Source organism: Peromyscus californicus, unplaced genomic scaffold, assembly GCF_007827085.1.
Source record: "Peromyscus californicus insignis strain IS unplaced genomic scaffold, ASM782708v3 Scaffold_11__1_contigs__length_118956290, whole genome shotgun sequence".
NCBI lineage: Eukaryota > Metazoa > Chordata > Mammalia > Rodentia > Cricetidae > Peromyscus > Peromyscus californicus.
The window spans coordinates 93,861,580-93,883,563 of record NW_026294402.1 but is presented as its reverse complement, the minus strand read 5'-3'; the positions used below and the strand labels follow the sequence as shown (position 1 = coordinate 93,883,563).

Genomic DNA, 21,984 nt, shown 5'->3' with positions numbered 1-21,984 from the left:
TGCTAGTGGGTTCATTGTGGCCACTCTCTGATATTCCCTGACCATCATCATCAATGGTTCTCGGGTAGATAAAGAGCATGATGGCCCCTTCTCTGCCTTTCTTGTTTTTTCAGTCATCTTACCACATTTGTAATCTAAGACCGTATTAGTGACCTACATCATATCTTCCATGTCTGGCTCCCCATCCATTTTGTGCTTCTTGGTACTCAGTGGTTTTAGTTCTCTTTATAATACACAGAGGAAAGGGGAGGCGGGGAGATGGATGGCTTCAAAACACAATCCACACTGGTCTTTGGAATCTGGTTCTGTGTGTCTTGTTGTTCTGCCTGAAGCAGTTGTGCATCGTGTAGCGTTGATAAACCTTTGTAAGTCAGGTGTAGTGGTACATGGCCTGTAATCCCAGCACTTGGGTGGTGGATCAGGAATTCAGGGTCTTGATCAGCTGCATGAGACCCTTTCTAAATAAACTAAAACGAAAATGAAAGAAAAAGAGGCCTCCTGTGGTCTTTTTCTCTGGTTTCCAGATGGTAATTGTGGATTTCCCATTGTTTTACAGCATATAGATAAAATAATGAGTACTCATGGAAAGCAGATTATGCAAGCTGTCACTCTGATACTGGAAGGGGAGCATAGCATTGAAGTTAAAGAGCAGGTATGTGTTGTGGAGAGCTTTCTGATTGTAAGTACAAAGATAGATCTGTAGTCTTATGAAATATGGCTGCAGAAGACGAGATGAAGGGTCCTCCACCACCCTTTCAGCTCTTCCGATGATTTCTTTCCCTGGAATAGAAGAACACATGACCAGAGTCTGTAGTTTTCTCCTTTATGTTACATAACATATACACTGTCCCTGTCTCTAGAGGAACTGCCTCCTTTTAGCATGCCGGACTTAATGCATCCTGGACTCCAGGATTCACTGGAGATAAGTCTTCTCTATCACTATACTCCGAACTCCCAACTCCGAACTCAAATTCCTGCAGCTCCAGTCAGATAATTCCTTATCTTGAAGGCAGTTTGGTTTCTTTACTCTTTGGCATCTTCTATTTTTGGTTAGCATTTCAAACTTTTATTTTCTATAGGACATATTTAGAGAAGGTATGAAAGTACAGCAGCTACATTATCAGGGACTCAGTTGGGAGTCACTTTCTGTATTTTCTAGAATTTATCATAGAAGTTGTATACATTTTATTTGACCATAAGAATAAAAGTGACCTGCCAAGATGATACCACAGAATCTGAAGCACTGCTACTGTTTGTTTTCCTGACATAGTTGTTTGGCTCCGGGCTCTGTTCATGTTTAGAATTCACTGAGCTGTGTGTGTGTACATGTACATGAATACACACACATAATGTTATGTATGTGAGTGAGAGAGAGAAACAGAAATTTGTCCCAGATCATGTGGAGTTGTTCTTTGTGATCCTGACTTAGAACAGTCCTGGACATCAGAGAGTTTAGGACTTGATTTGGGCCTGGATTTAACAACAACAACAACAAGAGTTGACTAAGTCATTTTAAGACAAATATCTTAGGTGATTTAAAATTAAAAGTAAACTTTAGATGTGCAGTAACATTGAGAAGGTGTAATCTAAGCATCATTGGAAGTGGTTGAAATGAAAGCCATCACTGGAGAATGAGGAAATATACTAGTCAAAAGAAACTGGTCCTTAGAAAATGTCCACATGTTGTCTGTGGAAACAGCTCACCTAGGTAGAGGTCATCCATCTGAAAAGAAAAAAGGCAGAAAGGCCAGGCAAGATTCAGATGTGGGCAAAAGACCAACAGCAGTGTGTTTTCACAGGACGCAGATGTAGATGTGGACACTCTCACAGATTTTGGAGGTGACTCAGAGTGGGTGTGAATAGGAGATTTAAACTGCCTAGTTGTTAGCTGAAAGTTCAGTCCTTCTCAAAAGCATTTAATGAATTATTTTTATTGGGGCATACATTAAGCCGTATACATTTGCAGTACATATACATGTTCACAGGTGTATTTATCCATGAAGCTACCTGTCTTAGTTAAGGTTTCTATTGTTGTGAAGAGACGCTATGACCATGACAATGCTTATAAAGGAAAACATTTAATTGGGGTTCAGAGGTTCAGTCCATTATCATCATGGTGTGACATGGTGGCGTACAGGCAGATATGGTGCTGGAGAAGGAGCTGAGAGTTCTACATCTTGTTTTGCAGACAATAGGAAGTAAGCAGTGTCACTGGGTATAGCATGAGCATAGGAGATCTCAAAACCCACTCCCACAGTGACACAACTCCAACAAAGCCACACCTCCTAATAGTGCCACTCCCTATGGGGGGCATTTTCTTTCAAACCACCACACTACCACTGCAGTCAAGATAGTGACTGGACTTGTTGTTGTCCTTTGGTTGGGAAGAAGACAAGTTTGTCCATTCATATCATTCCTAGTCAACAGGGCACTGGGAAATATGGCAAGCAAAATAAGTAAGGCACAGATTGGAAAGGATGAAACAGAACTGTTCCCCAGACACGAAGGGTTGTGTAGAGAATGACAAGGATTCATTTAAAAAAAAAAAATCCAGAACTAAGTTAAGCAAGGTGACAGTATAGAAAATTAGTTATTTTCATAAATAAGCAGTGAATGGTTAGGAATAATGCTAAAAAACAGTATCATTAGAAGTAGCTTGAAAAAAACAAAGTACTTAGATTGAAATATCATAAGGGTTTGTATACTAAAAGTTATAAGACTGATAACAGTAGAACTAAATAACTAGGAGTTAAATAAACAGAATGTTAACAAGGTTGGCTCTCCCTGAATTGATTTACACACAATATAATGCCAGTCATGATCCCAGAGTAAATAAATACTAATATAGTTATGAATTACCAAATTTCTGGAAAATAAAAGGAACTAGAATAGCTAATCCACTTATAAAGAAAAAGAAAAAAAGTAGAAGATCCTTCCACGCTACCTGATTAAGACACTATAAAACACAGAACTTAAGACAGTATACCATCAGCTGACAGATAGAAGCAATTGGAAGGTTTAGAAATAGACTCACATGTGCATGGTTTGATGATAACTGACAGAGATACTGAGGTGGAAAAAGGATGTCAGTTTTTTAAGGGCCAAAAAATTAACTTTGAACTTTATTTCACACCTTAGATAAAAATGTATTCATAAATCTAATGTAAAAAGTAAAATTATGAATCTTTTAAAACAGTAGAAAAAAATTGAGATTTTTAAGATATGACCATTAAAATAGCATCCAGGAGGGCCGGGCGGTGGTGGCGCACGCCTTTAATCCCAGCACTCGGGAGGCAGAGCCAGGCGGATCTCTGTGAGTTCGAGGCCAGCCTGGGCTACCAAGTGAGTTCCAGAAAAAGGCGCAAAGCTACACAGAGAAACCCTGTCTCGAAAAACCAAAAAAAAAAAAAAAAAAAAAAATAGCATCCAGGAAAGGTACATTGATCTTCATCTTACTGTGAAATCTCTACTCTATGGAGTGTACTGTTAAGAGCATGAACTGCAAGACACCCGCCTGAGGGAAGTAACTGTGTGAGCACATTGAACACAATGACTTGTGTCCAAAAGATACAAGCTTTCAGACAAAAATAAAACAACCAACAACACATACTCCACAATAAAGTACCACTACAGATCCTTTAGAATGGCAAGCAGTTAGATAAACATTGTTACATTACTTGGTGGAGTGGGGGTTGTTGGTGTGCTTGTGAGGACAGAGGACAACTTACAGGAGTCACTTCTCAGGTGGAACTTGGGGGGTCAGGCTTGGTGGCAAGTACTTTTACCTGATGAGCCGTTTCACCATCCCTAGAGTGGCCAACATTTTTAAATAGCCATTTATACAATTGCTACCAAGAATGTAGTGGGAATGCAAAATGACACACTTTGAAATGTGCACTGTTATCCTCTGTGTCTGGATAATTGGTCCCCTCCCCTGCACGTGGATAACAAAGTCTTTATTTTCCTGTCCCGTATATAAGATGAATGGGCCATAGTGATGTATGTAATCTACAGACATTCTTCTGTATACTTTAAATAATCTGAGTTGTCTTTTGTAACAATGTAAATGCTCTGTAAATAATCATAATATTGTATTTAAGGAATAATGACAAGAATAATGTATATATGCTCACTACAAACACAGTTTTTTCCCCTGGAATTTTTCCATCTGTAAATGTGGAATCCACAGTAGAGGTCCAGTTGTAGTTATCACACTGCTTCCTATTAATAATACCTAAAAATTACATATATAATTAGTATATAAAGTGAAAAGCTATTTTCACAAAAATCCTGTCAATGTTTATAAGAATTTTTATCCATAATCACCAAACAATTAGAACAAAGTAAATGGCACTCAAGCAAGGAATGATTAAACTATAGAATACCGAGTAGCAACTAGGAGTGGGGGGTAAACACAATGGACAAGTTTTGATATATTCCACAGTGTGGATGAATCTTAGGTACATTGTGCCACATGAAAGAAGCTAGGTTCAGAAGCCAGCAGTTCTGCTCATACAGCAATTTATAAAAGCCAGCAGTGAGAAGTAAGCAAAACAAAGGCATGCATGGTGTCCAAGGAGGAAAACTGGGGAGAGACAATGGTAGAATTACTCCATGAGTGAGGGAGGATTTTAGGATTCTTCTCACAGGGAAGGACACCAAAAGTTTAACTTTTTATTTTATGCATTTGAGGGTTTTATCGTGTGTGTGTGTGTGTGTGTGTGTGTGTGTGTGTGTGTGTGTGTGTGTGTGTTGCGTTGCATGTGTGCCTGGTGTCTGAAGGCCAGAAGAGGGCATCAGCTCCCCTGGAACTGGAATTACAGACAGTTGTGAGCTGCCGTGTGGGTGCTGGGGCTAAACCTGGGTCCTCTGGAAGAGCAGCAAGAGTTCTTAACTCCTGAGTATCTTCTCCAGTCCCTGTAGCAACAGTTCCCAGGTTTGGTCAGCAGTCCTTGAACCTCTGTAGTCTATGTTTACCCTACTGTGTGGTGTGTGGTTTTTAGATCTTTACACTGTACGTGTGTGTGTCTTTTGCCTGCATGTATGTATATGCCTTCAATAACCTGGAACTGGAGTTAGAGACAGTTATGAGCTGCCGTGTGGGTGCTGAGAATTGAATCTGGGTCCTCTGGAAAAGAGCAGGCCGTAACCACTGAACCATCTCTTCAGCCCCCCTGGTATATGTTTGATGCAATTTTGAATGAGTTTTAAAAACTGTGATTTCCAATAAAAGAAAAATGTTCATTGCTATTATATGGACAATTTTTAAACATTGATGATCTTTCATTGTTCACTCTTAGCCTTTTTTGTGAATTACTCAGAATTTTCTGTCTGTGAATGAATGAAAACATTTTAACATATATTTTTGTTTTGTTGTTCAGTTAGAATGCCTAGTATAATGAATATATAGGAACTAGTAGAGTGGACATATTTGCCTTGTTCCCAATATTAGAAGAAAGCATTGTCTCTCAGCATTGACTATGAGAAGTGCAGGTTTCTGACAGAACGTGAGCAGAACAACTGTTGCTCCCATAGTTCCAAACTTGAATCCCTTGAAATCAGTTGCTGTCAAACCCTTCTCAAAGTTATTACCCCTGTGAGTTAAGCTAAAAGAGTACAGATCCACTCTGCCTCTAATCTCAACTCTTGGAAGGGTGAGGCAGGAAGATTGTTGCAAGTTTGAGGTCAGCCTTGAATACATATCGAAGCTCTGCATGTAAAACACAAACACGCATGTGTATATACACACACACACACACACACACACACACACACACACACACACACACACAAGTAAAAGGTCACTGAGATTGTTGAGTGAGTAAAGGTATTTGCCTTGCAAATCTGACAACTTGAGTTTGCTCTCCAGAATCCACATAAAGGTAGGAGAGAACTGACCCCATGCAGCTGCCCTTTGACCTCTATGTGTGCACATGGCATTTATACCTAATAATAGTTTTCATATAAAAATGGAAGATTTTGTTTTTACTGTACAAATCCATTATTACTGATTTTCTTAGGGTAGTGTCTGACAGTTTGTCCCACACCAGCACATCTTCTATAAGCCATCATTGTCACATCATTGTCACACTCCGTCATGATCCAGCGGCCATGATTAACTTAGTACCTGCTTAGGCCTTGGCTTAGAAGTTGTATTTTCTGTCTCTTGTGTCCCAGAGGTAGCCTTCTTTGGTTCATCCTTCAGATCTTGCTTTCTAGCAATCTAGTTACAGCCGTGTGTTAAGCAAAGTGAAATAAAGCCACAGACCCCTTAGAACATTTGAGGTCTTGGGACTGAGGAAGAAAATAGTTTCTTCCTTGGCTTAATTCACTTAAGTCTTACAACAGAAAAGGTTTAGACTGGAAGAAATTGAGTCTGTGCTCCATCCTCAGCTCTCATACCTGTCTTTGATTCCTGAGCTTGGGGATCATGTTGCTTCCTCCCAGAAGCTCCCTCTGGCCTTTATTGTACCCAGTAACTTTTGCTTTCTTGGTTCCCTTTTTCTTCAGTGAAATGTACTTGTGTATGTAACAGTGTCAAAGTCAGCGTGTGTGTCTTAGTCCTACCTCACCTGGATGCCCTGCAGAAGATGAGCCCATGGTGGGTTCCATCTGGCATTGTCTTGATTTCCCTGCCAAAGTCCTTTAGCCTTTACCTTAATCCTGACGGCAGAAATGGTGCATCTGGTGAAAAGAGTCTCTTCTACTGAGCAGAAACTCCGGTTGTCAATGCCCTGTGAAGATGTACTGTCCCATCAGCTGGCATAGGCTCCCTCCAGGCTCTTCATCAGGCCAACTTGGACCAAGCCCCTTTACACATACTGCTTCCTTTTCAGTCTCTCAAAAACCCTCAACATGTCCCAGTTGCAGTGGCCAGTGTAGCTGCTGGACTGGGTCAGTCACAAACGTAGGAGTCCTGGGGAAGGAGGGGAGTTGCAGCTTCTAGGAACTTCTAACAAAGAGGCTGCATCTTTGAGAAAGGAGCTGCTCTTGGAAATGAGCTTTAATATTTATTATCGTAGTAGTAGGAGTTTGATGGTGCCAGGATTTAATTAACCAGGCTCTTTGTGTGCTAGTGTACCACTAATTCACACTCCTCACACCCAGGGACCACTTTTTTTTTTTTTTAAATATAATGTAATTCTTTATTGATTCCTTGGGAATTTCACATCATGTACCCCAGTCCTGTTCACCTCCCAGTCCCTTCATATTTTCTCTTCACCCCTGAAACATCTCCCCAAAAACAAACTTCCCCCTAAAAATATCAATTAAAAACGAAACAAACAAGATAACCCACCTCGCTCCTCCATCTTTTCAACACCTCTTCATCCGTCCTAGTGGCATTGGGTGCTGCATTATGTCATGCAGTCGACCCTTTTGTCTGATCAGCCCCACCCACAAAGTGTTCATTGCAGTGAGTCGTTGTTCTGGCACACCAGAGGCCTTAAACCATCACTGGACCCTCACCAAAACTCCTCTTAGGTTTTCTGTCACTGCCTGAGTCAGGGAGCTCCTGGGTTATAGTTCTGCAGGACTAGTCTCTACATATTCTAGCAGGTCCAGGATGTGGATCTATGTGGTAGTTGAGCTGGTTGGTCTGGGCCACTGGGACCACCCTCCTCAGGTAAAGGGCTTGTCATCGGGGCCAGGCCAGCATGGCCCTTGGATTTTAACATGCATGGTTCCTATGATCCCCTATGGCAGCATGGGCCATGGACATCATCACAGACCCCAGCTGCAGCAAGAACATACCCAGACATGGCCCTTGGCAGCAGCTTAGGCCCGGATGTCACCATGGTCCCAGTGGCAGCAGCAAGGCCCTCAGATGACTGTTTAGACCCCTGGCATTCGCACAGCCCTCAATGGTAACAAGAGCCATGGATATCAACTCAGACTCTGGCTGCTGCTGGGCCATGGACAGGAACCACATTTTTAAGAAAAGATAACTTTAATGTGGTGATGCAGCAGCCTTTACATGACTGTGGCTTAAAGTCCAGAAAGAAATGACTGATGTGTTTGAGTTCTTTTTTGTATAAGGTAGACTTTTCTTGGTTATGGTTACTGTGGTTGGCAGTAATGACAGGAGATGAGAATCAGGGCATTCATGATAGAACCCATGAGAAGCTGTGCACCTTCAGATGGGAAATTTCCCACAGTCTTCTGGAAACTTTGTTTTTAAATTTTATTTTATGTATATGAGTGTCCTGTTTATATACTATGTATGTTTATATATTATGTTTGTACTTGGTGCCCACAAAGGTCAGAAGGGGGCATTGGATCCCCTGGAACTGGAGTTATTGGTGGTTGTGAGCCACCCTGTGGATGCTGGGAACCAGACTTGGTTCTTCTGCAAAGACGGCACATGTTCCTAACCATTGAGCCATCTCTCTAGTCCCTGAGGGAGCTTTCTTGATCGCTGGCTCTCTGTTCTTTTCCAGACACTGTGCATCCTAGCCAACATAGCAGATGGGACAACAGCAAAAGAACTTATTATGACCAATGATGACATCCTGCAGAAAATCAAATATTACATGGTAAGCCTTAGTCCCTTTACTGCAGAACTAGAAGACAAGATCTGTAGACAAGATTGCAGCTCTAAACAAACTGCAGGAGAATGCTCACTACTCTGTAACACATTCAAAGAGTTTGGATCCTGACGTATAAAAAGCAAGCCCAACTCCTAGAAACGTGCTGTGGGCACTGTTAGCACGTTAGCACCCAGCTCCAACCCTGGCTGTTTGCCCTCCACCTCCCTCTTACTGAAGACTTGGGCTCTTGGTTCTCAGTCCTGTCTCTCTCGGATCTCTCAATCCCGTGGGGGATGAGTCCTCTAGACAGCTGGTACCTTACTTCTTTGACATGTTTACTTCCAAACACACAGCCTGCTACCTGCTGCTGGGTCATGTTGTCATCATGAGACACTGTCCGTTCAGCACCAAAATCTGATCCAAAACACCTCCATCTCTCTTCATTTTGTCCATTTTCACAACAGCATTCCAACCATGAAGGATGTCTCCCCGCTCCTTCCTCCAGCAAAGCTGTCTTCTCTTCACTGGACATTTCAGAGTTAATAATTACATAGAAATTTAAATGCACAGAAATGAGCTGGATGATTTGTGTTTACAAACCCAGTCTTGTGTCCTTCCTTAATTCTCCCATAAGCTGTGCCCCCATTCTCTCCAGAATAGGTTCATACTGTTTTGCTTGAAGATCTTTTAAGCTTAGCTCTCGAGTCCCTATTGCTTTGTGCCGCCTTACTCTTCATTGTACTGAAAGAACAGAAGACAAAATCCACATACCCCGCACCCCCAGCTCCTTTGAGTCCAGTTCTTGGCCTCTTATGAAGGCCTGGTGAGTACTCTGTGTACTCTGATTCATTTCATCCCCTTCCCTTTGCTCACTGTGTGGCTGCCTTCCAGCTCCTAAATGAAGTCACATTTTTTCCTACCTGAGGTCCTTTATCCATTCCAACTTCTCCACCAGCGACACTTCTTTCTCCAACTCCCCACTCTTCTATCTCAGCTGAGCTGGTCCTTCATCTCTGGGCCCCTCTTGTGTGAGTTGTAGCATTGTTTTCTTCAGAGCAGTTTAGTCCATGTAGTGACATAGCTCTGTGTGTCTACTGTCCCTGTCAAAGTGAGGACTGAGTCACATGTGCACCATTTTATTTCTACCACCTTCATAGTGCCTGGCCCAAATACCTACTCACTGTTCGTTGAGTAAAAATCTACACTTGAACTGATAATTCCCTTGTCTTTTCATCACCACATAGTGTTTTCTGTCTTTTGAAAGTTCCCTTAGTGGTATAGAACCTCTCCAGTGCACATGCACTGGCCTCACTCCGCAGCACCAGGAGGAAGGAGCCTGACCTCACCACCTCTGTTCACTGAGTCATCAAGGTATACACCAGTTTCCCACTGCTATTCAAAACCCCCTTTTTCTAAAAGCATCTTCTGCATATTCTCACTCCTTTCTTGCCTCCACAGTTGCTCCAACCTCCTTAATCTGGCTTCATCCTCATCACTCAACTGCAGCTATTCTAGTGAAGGTCCCTGGTGACTTCTGTGATACCCAGTCCGAAAGCTATTTTCCTTCCTTATACTCCCTACTGAGAGCTGACTTGAACACAGCCAGCTGTTTCCTCCTAGAGACATCCCTTGCTCTTTGCTTCCCTGACACCATACCCCAGACAGTCCCCTCTCCTGCGGGTGCTGGTCTGCAACTTTGGTTGCACACTAGAGCCTCCTCAGGACCTCTCACAGTTTGTTTTCCTTGCCCTTCCAAGATTGTCATCTAATAAAAAAGCCAAGGATATGACTTAGTTACCCAGGCTTTTAAGTTATTCTTATGTATGAGATAGAGGAAAGCCACTGGCCTACCCGACTCTCATCTCTGCCATTGTTTGTCTTTCCATCTCTGAGTAATTGTAAAAGATGTATCCAAAGCGTGGACCTCCTTTCCAGACTCTGGACTTGGTACCCTCCTGCCTACTTGGCACCTTCTTGTGCTATCTGACAGCCTTTGGGGTTCTTCATGAGTCAGTGTCTCCTAAATTTACATGTCTCCTCTGCCATCTCCTACAGTGCTCAGATCAGATGCTATGATGTCTCTAGCCATGTTCACACATTTGTCTAGATTATCAGCAAGTCCTGTGAACCTTTTCTCAAAAACCAGTTTTGACTCTGCTCACATCTTCCCATTGCTGCTGCCTCCACTGGAGTCCATGCCTTTGCATCTCCTGTCTGATTGCCTGTATGGTAGTGGTAGCCGTAGAACTATATCCAGTTCCCTCAACCAAAGCGGTACTCTGAAAATATAAGTCAGATCTCGTCTCTTGCAAACCTTCAGGGGCTTCCTCTTAGTTCGGAGTGGAACCCACAGTCCCTACTCTAGCCTCCAGACTCTGACTGTTCACCCGTCAGATCCCCTTAAGACGGTCTCTTTTGGGAGCTCACCAGGGAGCTCATCAGCCCTGTGATGTTTAGACATCTAGCTTCTTCCTTTTCTTTACGTCTTTGTTTAAATGTTGCCTCTTTCAAAGAGATCTTCTGTGCGTACTCAACTAAGCTGAATTCCTACCACTCCAGCTCCCTTGTTACTGAGTGAGTGACAAACTAATTTTTACTGTAAGTCCATTTGTTCCATTTACTCCTTTAGCCTGACGCTGGAAGCAGATGACAGGTTTTACTCTCTTTTGGTTTAATGAGCCCACAATGAATATATCTTTAAAACTATTGACAGGCGAAAGAAGAATAACCAAAAAATTCTAGTGGAGGAAGCCATGCCTAGTTCTTTGATTTTTCTTGATAGATCTACCTGGAGAGATAAGTTCACCTTAGCCTTCCAGAAATCCTTGAGCATATCATGCAGTTGGTGTTCTTTCAGATGTACATTAACTACTTAATTATTATTTATTTTTATAGATTTGTTTGGTTGGTTTTGTTTTTTGAGACAGGATTTCTCTGTGTAACAGCCTTTGCTGCCCTGGAACTTGATCTGTAGACCAAGCTGTTCTCAAACTCACAGAGATCCTCCTGCCTTTGCCTCCAAAGTGCTGGCATTAAAGGCATGCACCACCACACCTGACTGACCTTTTTAATTTATTTCTTTAATTGTGTGTGTGTGTGTGTGTGTGTGTGTGTGTGTGTGTGTGTGTGTGTGTGTGTGATTGAGTGTATGTATATGCACCACATGTGTGCCTAGTGCCCTCAGAGGTCAGAAGAGGGCATTGGATCTCATGGAACTGGAGATGTAGGCAGTTGTGAGCTGCCATGTGAGTGCTGGGAATCAAGTCTGTGTCCTCTGGAAGAGCAGCCAGTGCTTTTGTCTGTTGGGCCATCTCTCCAGCCCTTATTTACGACCTTTAAAATGGACAAGCAGGGAAATAATCTGAAGGTTGTTTACTATTTAGAGTTATCGTTCATCTAGGAGAAAGCAGTTTATAAGGATAAACAATCCAGCTTAACCAGGAGAGGTTGCACTTATAGTACATATTGGAAAATAAGGAAGAATCATGTGTTAGAGTGTGAAGCTCCTCAGTCTTAGTTGTGACATTTGAGAAGTCAGGTAGCAGTTTGATCTAGTTCTTTGGGATATTCATATAGAAATAAGATAATTCCATTATTCCAGAAGCCAGGTGTATTCTATCACTCTTATTTTCAGCAAGTAGCATCAGGAAAATAAACTATTTATAAAGTGTGCTTACATCTGATTGTTCATGAACTTCCTGACCATAGCTTCGTTTCCTATCCCAGAGGAATTATTGGACTACTTGAGCAAGATAGTAACTGAAGAGCTAATATGGAGGCTACATCCAGTTCATCACTGCCAGTGACTGAAAACACGGGCTAGTTGAGAGCATAAACATGTTAGGTGCCCAGTTCATTGCTGCCAGTGACTGAAAACATGGGCTAGTTGAGAACATAGAACTGTTAGGTGCCCAGTTCATCACTGCCAGTGACTAAGAGAGCACAGGCTAGTCAACAGTGTAGAGCTGTTAGGTACCTTCGTTTCTGGGTACATGCATTAAAGCACAACTTCTCACCCATGACCTCAGAGCTATTTTGTAATAGCTAGGTTGTAAAAATCAACCAGAGTCCACTGGATGATTTTTAAAATTTTGTGTCTTGGCAAGAGTTGCACTCTTCAATTGGCCAGATTTCCCACCATTTCCCATTGTTTTTAGTCTGACCTTTATTTTCTTTAATGGTAACTTTTAGTTCCTCAGGCTTATGGCCTCTGGTTCAGAACTGTAGGCTCTTGGAATTACCTGTGGTATGTCACGAGAAAAATGATGTGCAGTAAAATTACCCCCATTTTGATTTTCATTCCTTTTCTCCGTCACTAGGGTCATTCCCATGTCAAACTGCAGCTTGCCGCTATGTTTTGTATATCAAACCTCATATGGAATGAAGAAGAAGGTAAGATATTGGTGAAGTTTGTTCCAAAGAAAATTTTGCAAGGAAATATTTACGTAGGGAAAAGCAGAACACTTACACAGTTGGACTAGGTGGTTCCTAATATTACAGAGATTTCTTGCTGTGAGAATCAATAGTATTAACCTAAGTGAGCCAGATGCTTGCTGCTGAATTGTAGCCCCTACCCCCATACTTCAAGCCATCCTGGTACTAGATTACAAGGGGTAAGGATAGGAAGGAGGCACCAGGCCCTGCCTTTCAGAGGACTGATGAAGAGGACACTGAGTTGCCTTTGAAGAAGGTGGTCTGAGGTTGGGTCTTTCATTTTGAGTGAGGATGCACATTTAGAAACGATGCAGATAACATGATGGCAAAGAGGGCACATGTGAGGTGGTGCAGGGACCAGTGGGTAATGAGCCTTCTTGGGTGAAAGATTCTCACCTAAGCTGCAGATTCACTTTTTACACTAGGCCAGTTAATTCAGAGGCAGGCTCTAGGAATGGACAGTTCTTTATGCTTCTGGGTTTCTCTTTATGGAACCAGGGCAGGAGTCAGATTGCAGAGAGTTCTGAGTCTCACCTCCAGGTTGGCTACATTAAAATTACCTAGGAAAGCCTATGAGTACAGTTTCTGGAGCCTGTCCCTAGAGAGTCTGGGCCACTGGGTGTAGAGAGCATGGTACATGCTTGAGTCACTTGGTCATTTAGTGGGGAGGAAACTCCAGGGAGCTTCATGTACTTCGCATTCAGAATATTACAGAACAAAGTAGAAGGAAGCAAAACCAGATATAACGCACAGGCCTTGATACCAAGGGTTGTATGTGACCCCGGACATCAAAACCAGTCTTCAGGCTAGTAGTCTAATTGGAAGACAGAACAGAGCAGTATGGGATTAGAAATGCCACATGTGCTATCTGTCACAGAGGCAGCAAGAAGTGCCGGGAGGGTCAAGGAGTAAAAACAGAATAGGAAAAGTACCTGCCAGAGACGGTTGGTTTGTCCTTAAAAGCTGGTATCTAGTGACGCAGGGTCTTATGTCAGGCCAAAGAGTGTGACTGACTCCAAAGTCCATGCAAGAATTAACTCATCCGCAGAACCCAGGGTGGACTTGAAGGAAGGGGGTTCAAGAGGCAGGGAAGACAGGTAGAAGGCTGTGAGGAAGTTCAGGCATGAAGGAATCATGCTACATGGGGATGGTAGGGGACAGAAGGGTTGGAGTGAACGACTCTGGTAAAGCTAGAGGAGAACAGCGTCCTCCATCGTGTTTCCAGTAACCTAGTAGTTTCAATCTTTTAGGTTCACAGGAACGCCAGGATAAATTACGAGATATGGGCATTGTAGATATTCTTCACAAACTGAGTCAGTCGCCAGACTCTAACCTTTGTGACAAGTGAGTATTGACATAATGGCTTTGGGCCATCCTCAGTTCTGTTGTGAAAGGCTTGAGCTGTTTTAGTAACCCATGCAGCCACCCTTTTCAGATGTCTCAGATTGTTGTTCTTCATTTTTAACTGTGAACCAGCAGTTGTATTTGATTTTTTATATGTATTTATGTATGTATGAGGGTGGGTGCATGTGTACCATGGCACATGTGTGGAGGTAGGAGGACAACTTGTTTGGGTCTCTTCTTCCATCATGTGGGTGTAGAGATAGATGGTGGTCAAACTCACATAAACACTCATTGGCTCAGAGTTTCATTGAGCTTTGCCTTATGCCATTGCAACAGGGAGCCTCTGTCTCAGGGAGCTCACCACTCCTTGGAGGGGGAAGAGCTCCAAGAACCAAGAGATGCTTTTCCTCTCCTCTTACAACAGCCTTTATGTTCTTGCTCACTTCTGAGAATAATAGCTGGGAACATCTGCTCTTTTACTCTCTATATGTTAAGATAGCTCAAAGCCGGGCGGTGGTGGCACATGCCTTTAATCCCAGCAATTGAGAGGCAGAGACAGGCGGAACTCTGTCAGTTCGAGGCCAGCCTGGTCTACAGAGTGAGTTCCAGGACAGGCTCCAAAGCCACACACAGACAACCTGTCTCAAAAAACCAAAAAACAAACAAAAACAAAAACAAAAGGCCCAGAAGCCCTCGTGTCTTCATATCTAGCTCTGCCTTTCACATCCATCCCTTTCTCATGCCCACCCCATAATGTAGCCATCCCTGCTTGCTTACAGTGTCATACCTTCAGGCATTACACATTCTGTCCCATGCGATTGGCCACCCTGATTGTCTCCCCTTCATGTCTCAAACATTGTTCAGTGTTTTTCAAAAATGACCCACTCTATATTCCAGGATCTTCACTGTTTTAGGTGTTGATTATAAAAAGGTGAATAACTTGAAGTCCTTGCCTGTGTGCAACTTAGATCCTAGTACAAAAGTCAGACACTAAAGAAATAGATATAGACCAGGTGATGGCAGGAACCATAAAGAATAAAGAACATTTCTTTCATATTGTGTAGTCCGAAAAGGTCTCTCTGAGGGTGTGATGTCTCATCATAGGCCTGCTTGAAATGAGAGAGTGCCTTACAGAATTTAGAGGGAGAATATTCTAGGCAGGGAGCCCAGTTAGTTCAAAAGCTCTGAGGTACAGGGGTGAATTTCATATGCTGAAGACTAGATATACAAGAAGAGCAATAGAGCTGGAGAAAAGTAACGAAGGGGCATGATCAAAGTGGGAGGGGTCAGATATCAACAGCTCCCAAAGAGTTGTCTAGGCTCTTTGTAAGCTTTTAGGAAGGACCCCTAGTGATAAGGACTCGGGCTTTTTTATGAAAGGAAGTTGTTAGAGAGCTTTGGGGGAAGGAGACAGGAGCAAGTCTGCAGGACTTGCTGTGGAGTCTTAGAATAAGAGCAAAGGGAAGTACCTGGGTTTGACCTGAACAGTGGGGTAGAGGACATTATGTTTACCAAGATGATGGGGATGTGGGGGAATTGGGTGGATAGATAGAGGAATTAGGTGGATAGACAGAATTGAATTCTTGTTTGTGTATGCTGACTTTAGGGTGCCTGTTTGATATCCAAGGACTCAGGAAAATGTGACTGGTGTAAATTTGAATGGTGTTCAAACATGGAACTGGAGAAAGTCACTGAAGGAGAGAGTAAGAACAAGATGAGAGAGAATGCTAAGAACCGAGATCCAGGACCTGTCAACATTTATAACAGATGAGAAAAATCCAGCAAGAGAGCAGACAGGACAACTAGTGGGTTAGGCAGATATGCAGGCGTGTAGGTGTCCTGAAAGCAAGGGGAGAAATGCCCAGTGGTCACTATTCTTCCTCCTGACCTTCCCATTTCTAAGAAGCCATGACTCCTCAGTGACCACGTCAGTCCCTTCTCTGCTCCCATAGTACCTGTAGATCTCTCACACTGTCTTAGTTATCAGTGTCTAGTGATTCCAGACTCCCGAAGTTTCCAGAGCAGGCTGGGCTTCTGCCTCCCTGAAGCTTATTGTCCCATAGGTTAGGGGAGATGAGTCTGAGTAATTTGTAGCCCCAGGTGCCAATCAGATGAGCATAGGACCAAAGGCAAGTGAGGTCAGCCACATGCTGCAGGCTGAAGCCTTGGCCTTCCCTCCATGGCTGCTGGCTTAACTGGTGGGCTTTGGCAGCCCACCTCTCTGACTGAGAGCCAGGCTGCTAATTGAGAGTTCTGCTTAGATTTGCTTGGAAGAGAAAACCTACGTAAAATTGTCTTTGGGGGAATCTAGAACTCAAAGAAAGGCCTCATTAACATGAACTGGAATAGATTTGGGTTCTGGCCTGTATTGCTTTAGGCCAATCTGGTGCTGTTTCTCCAAATTTGTGTGGCATGTAAGTTTTGGGTTTCCACTTTCCACACACAAATCCCTATTAAAAGAAAAGGGAGCTATCTGGGATTGGGGTTGCTCACGTGTGATCTCAGCACCCAGGAAGCTGAGAAGAGGATCGTGAGTTTGAGCCTAGCCTTGGCTGCAGTGCAAGCTGGTTCACATGGCAAGAGCCTGCCTTAGGGAAGAGAAAAAGTCCAAGGAGTGAGCTCCTCAGCCTGTTTGTCCTCGAAAGACTCCTTCGATAAAATGTAGTATAAACACAGTGAACGTCCACTCTGGAGCCCCCAAGAAGTCCAACAGCCTACTAGGAACAGAAAGACCTAACAATTGAATCAGCAGGTTCACTTGTTATTTGGTGAGAGGTCAGGGTCTCACCCTGTAGCCCAGGCTGGCCTGGAACTCATGGTCCTTCTCCTGACTCACCTCTGTAGTGCTGTTATAGATACGCACCACCACGTGGATTGAATAAAGACTGAGACAGGATTTTGATTAAGACCATCATGTATACATAATGACATGGCACAGTGAAGTCTGCCACCCAGACAAGGCAATTCTTGGGCTCTACTTCAAAAACACCTATAATCTCAGCACAGGAGCATGCATAGGAGGATCATTTCAAGTTCAAGGCCAAAAGAGGTGACATAGTTCTAGGCCACCCTAGACTCCAGAGAGAGTGACTGTCAAAAACACACAGGAAAACAAACACAGAACTCATAAGACTTTACCTGTGACGTTACAGTAGCATCTGTACTTGTGTCTGTTTGTACCACTTTGATCAACTAATGGCAACTACCAGTTTGGGCCTTTTCTTTCTTTAAGTTAGGCAGGGAGACCATTTCTGAGGACAGACTTCCTAATTCCACAGTTGTGTCTTCTTTGTAGCTTGCCAAACTTTAACCTTCATAGTTCTGAGGCAGCTTCACCTTACAGGCTCGTGTCTGTCAGGTGCCTCAGCACCTTGGCCTGGGTCAGCTTCCCAGTGTCCTCCCCTAGCTAGCCCTAGATATTGCTACATACAATCCACACGGCAGTACGAACAAGTCAGATTTCCAGATCCATCCCAACTGTAGGAACATCGTAGAGCTGTCCAAATGAACCCAGGGGGGAAATGGGGAAAATGTTGAGTGCCCCATAAAGGAGGTGCTCAGCAGAGCTTAACACAGCTGCCTCTCAACTACCACTAGCCACAAAGGTTTTTCCCCCCAGTTACAGTTGTGAGATGGTGGCTAACAGGAACTTTGTGATTTCAGGGCAAAGACGGCGCTGCAGCAGTACCTGGCATGATGGGCGCGCCCTGGGCACCTGCGAGCACCCCACACCTTTGTTTAAGGAAGTACAGGAGCTAGCCTCACTTGACTCCTTCTATTTGCACACGTCACCTTGGACTGCAGGGAGCTGTTTGCAAAGCAGTTTAGTAGGCTTAGATCTCAAATTCATCTTGAGAACCGTTTTTGAGGTAGTAATTTCCTCAGAGGATTATTGTGTTTGTTTTGTTTTGTTTCTGAGCTACCTGGACTCTTTATTAGAACAATCAATCATTTTCCTTTGGACCTACGATTTTTTGCCTATGCTGCAGCCACTTTGTGAGCAAGAATGATTTTGTGTGTGTGTGTGTGTGTGTGTGTGTGTGTGTGTGTGTGTGTGTGTGTGTGTGTGTATGCGTGTATGTGTGTATGTGTGTACGCGTGTATGTGTGCGTGTATGCGTGCACGCACATATGTGAGTTAGAATGAATGGCTGTGTGGGTGAGGGATACCTCAGATTTTTCTTTTCTTATTTTGTGTGAAAATCTCTTTTCTACAGATTTTCCAGGGTTTAAGCATTGCTTGCTGTATAAAAAAAACTTTACTGAATTATATACAGTTTGAATGAAATGTTATTTTAAAAGCAAAACAATTGTTTAGTGTTCCATAAAAGTTATGTTGAATTTTGGTCAGATGAATATTTGTAAGTAAAAATATATGCATTTCTGAACCTCAACTTACATAGATTTTCTTTATAAAAACAAAAAAGAAAAAAAAAAAAGACAAAGAAAAGTTGGCTACAGTCGACCTGAATAACAGGCGCTGTACATGGTGCTGTGCAGATAGTAAGCTAGCCTCTTACTGCCGTCAATATTAGCAGGTACAAAGCCTTTGTTTTTGTTTTGTTTCTTTTTGTTTTTTTCAGCCTAATTCAGTAAGTTCTCAGGCTTCCAAGTCAGAAGGAAGGTGGAATGGAGCGGAGTGAGGTAATAGTCATTGTAGGTTTTTGACCCATCCAGGGGAGATAGAACTACTGATAGTGGAAGCCTAAGGGGGCTCAGGTGGGCTGCCTCTGACAGGACTGGAGACCCGAGCCTCCCGACTTCCTGAAATCCTGTCATTAGTGTCGCAGTATCTGGCAGGGTTCAGAAACAGACCTGGAGAGCAGGTCGCCCCTTCCGGAAACAAGCCAGATCACTTCGTGCTTCCTGCAACAGCATAGATCACTGTGAGACTAGCTTGTTCTGCAAACACATCCTAGAAAGCAGCAGCAAGATAGGAGCATCTTCCTTCTATCCTCCAGAAAGCTGCTTCTTGACCATCCCAGTGAAGGCCGCACAGTAGCTGGGGATGCCTGGCTGTTGTGCATTCCTAGAATGAGATGGGAAGTCTTTTCCCAAATGAAGCTAAAATACTAAGTGTTGAGAGAAGGGAAGGGAATCTCCCCAGGATGACTGAAGATGACTTCTTTTTATTTTTACTTGTTTATATTTTGCTCTTAACTTCTGGTCCCTTCAAGGTGAGGTAGAACCAGCCTTCCTTTTACTAGGAGGAAGTCAGAAGCATGGCAGGCAGGGTGTGAGGTCTGTGGTCCAGAAGCTTGCAGTGCGTGTGTCCAGCTGCCGGGGTCCACATCCTCCCACCAGTCACTCCTGATAGGGCTGCTCACCTTCCAGCTGCTCTCTCACCAGCCTGCACCTTCCTTGGGAGACTTAAATATGGTTGATTGCAAATGAATGTTTTTAAATGTATTTAATGCAATGTTTCCTGTTCTCCATATGACCACCCAAGATGCAAACACAGAGATTTCCAAGTTGTTTTTTTTTTTTTCCAGAATATTGCTGATTTAAAAAGCTGTCACAGCAGAACTTGGGTTTTGTGCAGGTGTCAGAGTGCTAGTGTGAGAAAACCAGCTCAAAGGAAACCTAGTTTACTGGGAATGAAGCCTTATGAGGGCCTGCTCATTGCCACTTCTGGTGCTGAGACTGTACCCTTGGATAGCATTTTAACACAAAATGTTACAGCGTCAGTTTTAGGAAGTACCAGTAAATATAAAGAAACCAATAACACATTGCTTGAGACAATCTTGAACCCAAATAGCATGAGAGGGCTGAAGACGCCTTGAACTCTGTGGATAAATCTCGCCTGTGGGTATAAGCAGTGGTCACATAAAAAGTGCTTTACTATAATTAACTTTTCTGATCTGAATGAAGGGAAATGTATTTATTAAAACAAAGCTGTCTGCTGCTTTATGCAGGTGCAGTGTTTGGTCAGCAAGGAAGTGGGAAATGGGACATGGTCTTATGTCTACACCCAAGTTCTTACTGAAGCTTCTCGCTCTAATACTGCATTCTGTTTCTCCTTTGTGCCCTGATTGTAACCCAAAATTTATGAACTAGAAAAGAATGTCCAATTTAATAAGTTGCATTTTTTTTCCTTAAGCACTTTATTCAGAACAATATGTGTTCTTCTGGTAGTGTTTGGATAATATGATTTTAACACATGCTAATAAAAGCCAAGAAAAATCATGGCAACTTCTTAAAAGGAGTCTGTTTTCCAAATGACTGGAGCATAAGGACATGGTAGAAGATGGTGTGAACTGGCTTTTAGAAGCTGTGATTTGTGGTAAGTGAAGGGCTGTGAGGTGGTTTTGCATTGTGGAATGGAGGTCAATAACCTCAAGCCAGTTATGGCTCTCAGAGGCACCTGCAGCAGTCTGAGGGCCCCTCTCTCTGGCCCCTGGCAAGCCTGCAGACCCTTTATGGGCACCCAGTCCCAGCCACCAAGACCCAGCCCCCAACCTGCCGTGTTGTATCTTCCCCTTCCCCGGACCCTCTTACCTCCATTACCAGCACCTGCTGAGGTCAGACTGAGTCTGACAAGTGACCGACTGCTGTCCTTCTGCAGGGACACACAGCTGTTCCTCACTTCCATACTGCGCTGCCCTCTGAATCTAAATCTTCCCACAGCTCCGCGCAAGGCCTCACTGGAAATAGAAACCCAGGGATACCTGCCCCAGAACATGAGGACAGAGGAGTGCGATGAGGTAGCTGTTAAGGGAAGAGAAGTTTGGTAGTGTGAATCTCTGGGGTGCCCAAAGTGACCAAAGGTGGAAGACCAGGCAGCTCCCTTTTCCATAACTTCCCTAGGGAAAATGTACAAAGCCTGAGGAAGGGGACATTGTCTCTCCTTGTCTTGGTAGAGACCTAGCAGAAGGGGTTCCAACATCTTCTAACTGGGGTAGGTCTTACCTTACCTTCTCTGAATGAGCAAAGACTCATTCATTTATCCCATGAGTCAAGTTTTTCTTCAGGACCTATCCTCAAGGAAAGCTGAGAGAACTCTAAGGCCAGGTATAGAGGGCAGAGCCAGCCACTCTGTCTCTGCAGCTCCAGGCTCCTGCTTCTGCTGTTGCCAGGCAGTGTGGCTCTCACTGAGAGCAGGCCACGGACACCCTTAGAGGGGAGCCCCTCCCAAGAATGCTGTCCCCTGAGAGGGCTGATCTTCACAGCCACTTATGGGGGCCCCTTCCCCAACTCCATTCTTTATGCCACAAATCCTACAGATTCTTAAAACAATGCAGTGCTGCGCACACAGCACCCTCAAGGCCAGAGCACTGAAGGAGTGTGTCCCTGTGCTGCACCACGCTCCCAGTGTCCAGCTTCATCCTCCCATCTGCCTCCTCGGAAGGGCTCAAACTGTCACTAACACCAGCATCTCACCCTCAGGCCCAGGTCCCCACCCAGTCTTCCCTCTTCCTTGCTTTGAGAGACCTCGGTTGCTCCAGCTCTCCTCTTACCAGAGACAAGGCCCCTAGCATCTGGACTTTGGGGAGATGAGGTGGCTATCAGTTGGGCACACATTGGGCACACATACTCCTATAGGTAGTTTGGAGCTATAACTGATGCCTGTTGTGTGGAAGCCATGACATGGAGGGCCTCTCGAGCCCATACACAAAAAGAGGATGGCCCTGCTGTGCTCTGTTGCCTGGAGTTTGGAATAGTGGATCCTAACAACTGCT

The 21,984-nt window shown here is 43.7% G+C and overlaps 1 protein-coding gene across 4 annotated transcripts in view; it reads left to right on the top strand.

Moving 5' to 3' along the window:
* The window catches only part of Armc8 (armadillo repeat containing 8), a 97,682-nt gene extending 77,191 nt beyond the window's left edge, over positions 1–20,491 (top strand). For 3 of the 4 annotated variants that reach the window (XM_052717950.1, XM_052717933.1, XM_052717958.1), the window contains 5 exons: positions 557–652; positions 8,439–8,534; positions 12,848–12,920; positions 14,213–14,306; positions 17,970–20,491. In XM_052717950.1, coding sequence (XP_052573910.1) covers positions 557–652; positions 8,439–8,534; positions 12,848–12,920; positions 14,213–14,306; positions 17,970–18,003 — 393 coding nt within the window. In that variant the 3' untranslated portion in view covers positions 18,004–20,491. The remainder of the gene's footprint in view (positions 1–556; positions 653–8,438; positions 8,535–12,847; positions 12,921–14,212; positions 14,307–17,969) is intronic. The other variant, XM_052717941.1, reaches the window with a different exon arrangement.
* Positions 20,492–21,984: the final 1,493 nt, after the last annotated feature.